At 31.7% G+C, this 9,476-nt stretch overlaps 1 protein-coding gene across 1 annotated transcript in view; it reads left to right on the forward strand.

Moving 5' to 3' along the window:
• Positions 1 to 8,490: 8,490 nt before the first annotated feature.
• Positions 8,491 to 9,476, forward strand: part of LOC125868656 (uncharacterized) — a 9,944-nt gene continuing 8,958 nt past the window's right edge. The window contains exons 1-2 of the mRNA XM_049549257.1: positions 8,491 to 8,616; positions 8,703 to 8,811. Of these exons, the coding sequence (XP_049405214.1) occupies positions 8,491 to 8,616; positions 8,703 to 8,811 (235 nt within the window). The remainder of the gene's footprint in view (positions 8,617 to 8,702; positions 8,812 to 9,476) is intronic.

Raw genomic sequence — 9,476 nt, forward strand, 5'->3', positions numbered from 1 at the left:
TTCAAACATTCATCACTATATAGTCATGACATTCAAACATTCATCATATACACTTCAATTACTAATTTCTAACTTCAAAGTAACACTTTACTAACTAACACTATATCAATCAAATTTTTTAAAAAATCTAAATTCGCAATCAAATTACATATTCTCAAGTTCAAACTAGTCCTAAAATCAAAAATTCATAATTCATTCACTAAATACAATACCCAATTTAAAAGAAAACCCTAAAATAAAAAAATCTCCAATTTTCTACCTAAGTAACAATAATCAAATCAAATTAACAATAACACAACCCAACAAACTAAAACAATAATATACTAACTAACAATCAACTATAATCACTAGAATTGAAAAAAAAAATCTAAAATTAAACAGCAACCTTAACAAAGAGGAGAGGCAGCGACGGGAGGTGACAGACGGCGACTGGCGGCAATTGCCGGCGACAGGCAAGGGCAGCGACGGCGGCAGCCGGTGGAGGGAGATCGATAGAGAGAAGGGAAAAAAAAGTGAAGAGAGAAGAAGAGAGAAGATAGAGAAGAAAATAAGAAAATCCCGATCTGGGTCAAAGATATTGATATTTTAAGAAGAGCGACGAACAACGTCTCTTTGTCCGTCGCTTTTTTTAAAATATTTGACCAAAAAAGCGACGGACTAAGAGACGCTGTCCATCGCTTTTCTTAAATGTTTGACCAGTCTTGTTGACCAAAAAGAGAGGGACTTAGAGATGTTGTCCGTCGCTTCTTTAAAAAAATAATTAATCAATTAATTATTAATTATATATATATTTGGCGCAAAAATCTGCAAAAAAAAGTGACGGACTAAGAGATGCCGTTCGTTGCTTTTTGAAAAATAATTTAAAAAATAATTATTTTTATTAAAAAGCGACGGACAGTGTGGCAAATGGCGTCGCTTTTTGAAGTGACGTTGGTCGTTGCTTTTCTGTCCGTCGTGTTTAGCAGTTTTTTAGTAGTGCTTGTAACCTAAAATTTATTTTATTATCTTGTCGTCAAGTCTTTTATCTTTTACTTAATATCATTTTTGTGTTGTGTCATGTGGATCCAATCTATTTAGATTTTCATATATGCATTTCTTTTCAATTCAATTTTTGTGACATGATATGCAAGAGGATTTGGTCAGATCTTAAGATTATATCTAGTCATGGAATGAATACACCAAAGAAGAAAAAAAATACATTTGAGGAAATGAATAAAGGACTTAAACACCTTGATACGTCCTTTAGTGACGAAAATGCTTAAAAGAATAAATTTCATTTAAATTGACATATGTCACTTGTTGTCAAGAAGGTATTACTAAAATGGAGATTTCAAGCTGACAAATATGGAACAAAAATGATATACATATCCATCAATGCATATTTTGCAAAGAGATAATGTATGATTTTCACATCTTAAAGGGCATGCTTGTATTTGACATTTGTAATAATTGATATGACGATGACATTTCATTCTACTATCCGATCACTGTGTAATCCTTTGCTACCCCTTTGGAGCCTTAATTTTATTTTCTTTCATACCCTTCTTTTGGAATCAAAATACAATAAAAAAAAGGGGGTCACGAAAAAAAATAGAAGTCACAAAAAAAAGAGTCAAGAAAAAAAAAGTGAAAAAAAAGGTTGAAAAAAAAACCAATAACAACAAAAGAACAAACTTCCTGAATTACGTTTGACCTGATTCTTGCTTTGACAAGATACGTAGGCAACCTTATTTTAAGGTTCCGTCCAACCAAAAAAGAATTCTAAAAGGTCCTCATCACAAAAACTGGGGAAAATATAATAATAATAATAATAATAATAATAATAATAATAATAATATTGATTATTATGTTATTTTGTTTATTTATTTATTTTACAATATAGAGTCGATTCCAAAAGTTGTAAGCCTTAACCCTGTTACCGCATAATTTGAGCCTTCATGCTAATCCTTTCTTTGTAACCCTGTCCAAAAGCCACGTTCCAATCCAAATAAAGACCTTCTGATCATTTTTTAACAATGACAAGTCAAGCAAGCTTTTAGTGTTGATTATCGTATAAGGAAAATGTCATGTCCCTCACATAAGAAGTCAAAAAGGAGGAAATCTTATTGATGAAAATCTTCGAAAGCACTCTAAGACATCATCTTTATTGAGAGGAAGTGAAAAATGAGAGAGACTTATTGGTGAAAACCCTCAAGGCACTATAAGACGATGGTGAGTGAGAGACATACAAAATGAGAGAGATTACTGGTGAAAAACCTTTCGAGGCACCACAAGTCGAATGTGAGGTATGAATCCAGTGCAAAAGTTAGATTATAAATGTCTGACTTCAGAAGGCTGAAAGATTGACAAAGATAAAGTTTAGACTGATTGGACAAATCAAGCTATTTATCTCACATGCATGTCGTGATCATTATAATTGACCATCACTCTCAAAGGACTCTCTTTTTATTTTCATTTTTATTTTTCTCTCTAAAGGGTCAATTTTTATTTTTACTTTTCTTTCTTCTTCTTATTTTGTACCGCTCAATTCAGTTTCATTTTTTCCCTTGAGTTGGTCTTCATCAAATCAAGCAGAAAATGATTTCAAAATGGTTACCATCTCTTCAATTGCACAAAACAAAGTTTGGTCAGCACATCAAATGTGACATGATTCAAGAAATAGTGATATGCATAGTAACTTGCCAACAATTGACAGGTTTTGAGAATTTATATGAATACAAGATTCAATAATTGTTGGAGGGTGGAAACAATATAACAAAGTTGAAGTTGAAAGTTCTGAACAACTAGAGATGTTTTCACGATTATAAAGGTGAGCTGACTAGCAAATGAAAGCAGTCTATCTCAAGCTAAAATTAGCTTCAAACATTGCAACAACAAGAACAATTTTCCTCAAAACCAATGTCACAAATCAACCACCATTAACATAAAAAAAAATCATAAATTTTCTTTGTTTCTTTTCTAAAACAGGGAAATGTTCTTGACATAAAAGGTATCTTGAAGACTCAAATTTGTTAACATTATTGCAAGAAAAAAAATTACATACATTGTTTCTCCTAGGATAAACAATTCCTAGTCTCAGACATTTATTTCTCATTTTCTCCTAGGATAATCACTTCTTAGCCGGAGACCATTATTATTATTATTTTCTTTCTTGTTCTCCTAGGATTAACATTTCCTAATCTAAAACACTTAAAAATTAAAAATTAAATGTTATGGTATGATTCAGTTTAGTAGGACCCTCCTCATAATGGGATTAGCAGAACCCTCATACATAATGGGATTAGCAAGACCCTCCTACATAATGGAATTAGCAGGACACTCCTTATAATAAGATTAGCAGGACCCTCCTACATAATGAAATTAGCAGGACCCTCCTCATAATAAGATTAGCAGGACCCTCCTACATAATGGGAATTAGTATAGCAGGACCCTCCTCATAATGGGGTTAGAAGGACCCTCCTACACAATGGGATTATCAGGACCCTCCTCATAATGGGATTAGCAAGACCCTCCTACATAATGTGAATTAGTATAGCAGGACCCTTCTCATAATGGGACTAGCAGGACCCTCCTCATATTGGGATTAGCAGGACCTTCCTACATAATGGGAATTAGTATAGCAGGACCCTCCTCATAAGGGGACTTAGTATAGCAGAACCCTTCTTATAATGGGATTAGCAGGACCTTCTTACATAATGGGATTAGCAGGACCCTTCTACATAATGGGATTAGCAGGACCCTCCTACATAATGAGAATTAGTATAGCAGGACCCTCTTCATAATAGGATTAGCAGGACCCTCCTACATAATGGGATTAGCAAGACCCTCCTCATAATGGGATTTAGATTAGAGGGACCCTTCTTATAATGGGATTAGCAGAACCTCCTACATAATGAGATTAGCAGGACCCTCTTCATAATGGGATTTAGATTAGCAGGACTCTCCTCATTATAGGATTAGCAGGACCCTTCTACATAATAGGATTAGCAGGACCCTCCTCATAATGAGATTAGTAGGACCCTCCTCATAATGAGATTTAGAGTAGCAAGACCCTCATACATAATGGAACTGAAATTAGCAGGACCCTCCTACATAATGGGATTTAGATTAGCAGGACCCTCCTACATAATGAAATTTAGTTTAGCAGGACCTTTCTACATAATGGGATTAGCAGGACCCTCCTCATAATGGGATTTAGTTTAGCAGGACCCTCCTACATAAAAGGATTAGCAGGACCCTCATACATAATGGGGTTTGGTTATTTTCTCCTAGGTTAAACACTTCCTAGTCTGAGACTATTATTTTTTTTTTATTTTTCTCCTAGGATAAACACTTCCTAGTCTTAGGCGTTTTTTTTTTTTATTTTCTCCTAAGATAAAAACTTTTTGGTCTGAGACATTTATTTATTTATTCTCCTAGGATAAGCACTTCCTAGTCTGAGTTTGTTTTTTTTTTAAAATTACATTTGCTAATAACTCACAAAAATTTTTAGTGAAAACTGGGGCAAAATTTTTGTTTATTTCTTTTGTTTGTAATGGTTTTCAGGTTTTTCAAGCGAAACATGGATTTCAAATTCTAGAACCAAGTTTCAACACTTTTTAGAATGATCAATCACCATGATAGCCAAAATCAGCTTCTTCAACGCATGTAAAAGCTTGATTTCTTGACATCAAATTATATTCAGCATCAAGAAAACATGCAGTCATTCAAGAACATTTTCAAATTGTCATTTTGAAGAGTGTCAAAAATTCACTCTAAACTGCAAGTTAAGCCTCAATCCAATTCAAGATCAAGATACTCACCCAAAAATCAAGGTGATATTCAAGACTCAAGTGAAGACTCAAGAGAAGCTGCATAGATAGGAGCTTGTACTTTTATTTGACTATTAGCTTTCATTTTTTTATGTAAGGATAGGAGCCGCGACCTGGAACCACGATGGGAGCTCACTTAACTTCCAACTCATTATTTCATCTTCTTGAACTACACGTGACCTAATTCCCTTATAACCTGGGATATGTAGGATGTCCAAAACAAGGACTCGATAGCATATTTTTTTTAATAAGATTCCGGTCAAAACTTGTCGCTTTGTCTACTTCTTTGTCTGAAAACTCTTCGTGTTTCCAGTCAAAAAGAGGCAAACTGTAGACACGTAATTTTTGACCGAACATAAAGTTTTACACTATTTTTTATTCCTTAGATATTTCTTTTATGTCTAAGTTAGATATTTTAATTTTTGTCTTATTTTAGTAAGTGTATTATAAAAGATTTGAAAATAACAAAAAATATATGTTTTATTTTAATTTTAGCTAGTATTTCTTAATTATAATTTATTATTAGCTACTCAATTTTAATGAAATAATTATATTATATTATATTATATTATATTATATTATAATTTATACCCACCAATTACCCACCTTCCCTGCCACTTACCACAACCCCCCAATTACCCTATTTCATCTCCACCCACAACACACCTTAATCTCCCACACACTACACACACTACATGCACGACACACACAACATATACACAACACACTCCATATAGCCTATATAATTACACTACAACAACAGAGACTAGACGAGGATACTAGCATCAAGAATACAAAAAATCCACACAATATCAAAATACACACACGAGAAAAGGAGGAAAAGAACACATCAAAATTTTTTTATTCAGCCCACATTCAACACCTTCATACGCAAGAATATAAAAGCACAATATGACAAAAAGTTGAGTTAGAGGTTTATTTTTGTGGTTCTGGTTGTGGTCTTTTTTTTTTGTGAATTACTTTTCACAAGAGGTAAAACTTAATTCTTTTTATATAGTTTAATGTCATGATTATACAAGCATTAGTTGCAATATATTAAAATTGTTAAATTTCGTATGTGTTTAAACCATTAATATATGAAGCATGTTCAAATCTTCCGTATCAACTTTATGTTTAGATCTTTTATATCATTAGACTTAGTGCAAAATTTTATAACAAAACTTAGTTTATCTCATGTTTAAACAACCCATGATTTATTTCATGTTAAGTAAAAATATTGTCTACATCTATTCTTGTTTATATATTTTGATTCTCTTATGATGATACATGTATTTATGGTTTAACAAACTGAAATGATATTAATAACAAATATTTATTATGTAAAATATTGATTTTAATTAGCAGGTTTTTCTTTTCATTTTAAATAATGACTAAAATAAAGGAAAATAAAAGATATTAGGTGCCCATAATTCCTAACATGTTTAAACTAATGTAACATGTGTAAAATTGGTATGGAAAGGCGTGTTAATTTAATTTATTTTTACTTTGTTTTCATTCTTTTTTTAGGAAAACATAAAAATAAAACTAAGATAACATGTAATTTAGGCTAATAACAATAATAAGGCAAACATTAAGATCTAAAGAACATTAAACTACTTTTAATCTTGAAATACAAACAAATACACAATTTGTGGTAAGACTGGAAAGCGTTGTTGTTAGTAAACCACACACTAATATAACAAGACAGTTTAAAATAAATCAAAGAAAACGGGACATAAGTAATTTTATTAAGCTAATAAATATAATGTATCCAAAGTTAAGTAAATTCAGATATAAGTCAATAAGCGATCGTACTAGAAACACGAGACTCGAGGGGTGCTTCACACTTTTCCCTCGGTCAATAGAATTCCTTATCTGAATTTCTAGTTCGCAGACCAATAATAAATAGAGTCAATTTCCTTTTGAATAGGGATTCAAATAAGGTGACTTGGAACACCAAAACTCAATTCCAACTGGCGACTCTGAAATAAAATAATCCCTTTTCAAAATGTCACTGAATACATGAGTCTGAAACCAAAAGGGCAACAATTTTTTTTGAAAATTCCAAAAGGGTAACTCAATTAATTATGAAACCAAAAGGGCAACAATTCTTAACACCGTTTAAATTAGGTTTTGTAAAACAAGGCTCAAATTCCAATGAGCCTTACAATGCTCAAATTTCAATGAGCCTTACAAGGCTCATAGGAATTTGAGCTGCAGGTTGTTTTTTTTAAAAAAATATATTCTCATTTTATTTTGTTGTTTGTTAAAAGTCTAATAATAATAATAATACATAGTTGTTGATATGATGCATAAAGATAGTTTAGACCTTATTGCTAGCCATTACTTTGTGGCTTTTCAAACAAACTAAATCCAATAGTTTAGACCTTATTTACTACTTAGTTGATATTTTATTTCTTCAACTCTTTTTATGTGAAATTATAATTTGGTTTATTCACTTGCAGAATGATAAAATTCAGCCTTCTTTAGTCATACTTTATTTTGGTGGAAATGCCCTATTGATGAATATGTTTAAAACATGAGAAAAATTATACTTCATATCAAGGTAAAAAAATAATATACCCTTTAAATAATTTATAGTAAACATGAACCATGCATATATGTTGGAGTTCGAAAACTTCAATTATATATATATATATATATATATATATAATTTGTAAAAAATTGATAGAACATATAAGGGACATGATAGAAAATATAAAAGACAACACTTCTAGAGATTATCATTTGTCTTGATGTGGTTGTTGTTGTTGTTTATGCATACAAGGAACTGTTTCAAGGACCAATTGAGTATGATGTTTTAACGTTACAAGATAAACATCGATCTCAAAAAATTTGGAATGGTGAAATATCTGCGACGGAAACACGTTTAATAGTGCGGAGACATGATTATGATTTATGGCAACACTTAAAAAATAATCCGCTTCATACACGTATACTAAATTATTTTGATTACACAAGTTTTAGAGGTGTTCTAGAAGTAGGAAACTTTCCATGCGATGCAAATATTATTACTGCTTTGGTTGAAAGGTGGCGTCCAGAGACTCATATCTTTCATATGAGAACTGGTGAAACAACAATAACTATGCAGGATATGGAAGTTATGTTCGGTATGGTTGTTGATGGTACATATGTTCTACTACCAAATGCTAAATCCGTGGATTTGTTTGCTAGACAAACTTTAATTTTTAATTTAACCGGTTGGTTTCGTACAGAAGATTGCTTTCAAGGTTTTAGAACTTTTTCATCGTCATTAGTTAATTATATAGAAACTTCAAATGTAATAAACGATAATTCCGTTGAACTAGAGGTACAACAAAAATTTAGATTATACTTATTTTGGTTGCTTGGAGGAACATTAGTTGCTGATAAGTAAGGAAATAAATTTAATTCGGATTTTTCATGAAAATGGGTTACTTACAAGCACTGGCATCACAAGTTTGGGGAGCTGTCACACTTTCATACTTGTACCATTTATTATGTCGCGCCTCTATATGCGACGTTTTAATTGTAAATGGTTTTATATCATTATTACAGGTTGGTCACCTTTATATTTGTAATTACTATAATTTACTATTATTAATACTAATAATAAAAATTATTTATTATTTTATAGGTATGGGTGTGAGATTTTAGTCTATGCTATCGCCTTTCAACAATGATCAACCAGAGGTACAAAAAACCACTTGCATATAAGTGGTCTCGACAAAGGGTTCATGAGAATGATGCTCGAAAAAATATGATCTTTTGTAGAGATGTTTTAGACAATCTACAACCTTATCAGGTATAACTAAAAAAAATTAGTTTATTACAAGATTTAAAACGGTAAAACAAATGTATGATATATATGTTACCTTTTTTTTTCTTTAGATTATTTGGGAGCCTTATTCTCAAGAAGTTCTTAATGCACTGCCTGAATGGTGTCGACGAGGGCAGAATGTGTGGATGGTGAAGGTGCCACTTATTTTCGGAATATATCGTGAGTGGCACATGATTGATCGTGTAGTAAGACAATTTGGTTTTGTGCAACATAGATCATAAAATGAACATTATAAAATCGATAAGCGCCACAAAATAGATAGGCATACTCGTCAGATGTTTGTTCATACTGAAAATACATGGAATGAACGTTATCAACATGTTGTACAAATAAATCATCAACAAACCCAATTGATTATTTCAATTGGTATCTACGACATTCACGCAAGTTCATTGCAAATGCAGAACATGTTGTCCAACATGGATATCAACCAATCGCAGGAAGATATGAGGCATTGGTATGTATTTTTTTTAAAATACATAAATATCATTGACTTCTTCGTTTGACCTTTATATGTATATATATTAATGAATTTTAGGCAATGGGTATGAAAGATTGTATAGAATGAATCAAACAATAGAAAATGATAATACTCAGTCATTTCAAGTGAGAGACATTGCAAGACAAATGACATCTTATTGTAGAGATACTATGAATGCTGCTCATTTGAACACAAGGTTGAACTTTCAACAACATTATACTCCACCAAATGAAAATCAATCACCAACAACATCAAATTTGGGAGGTGTTCATATAGAAGAACATAATACAAAATTTTCGGGAAATCAATATGAGGCCAACACAAATTTATCATTGGCTACTTT

Source organism: Solanum stenotomum, chromosome 6, assembly GCF_019186545.1.
Source record: "Solanum stenotomum isolate F172 chromosome 6, ASM1918654v1, whole genome shotgun sequence".
Taxonomy (NCBI): Eukaryota; Viridiplantae; Streptophyta; class Magnoliopsida; order Solanales; family Solanaceae; genus Solanum; species Solanum stenotomum.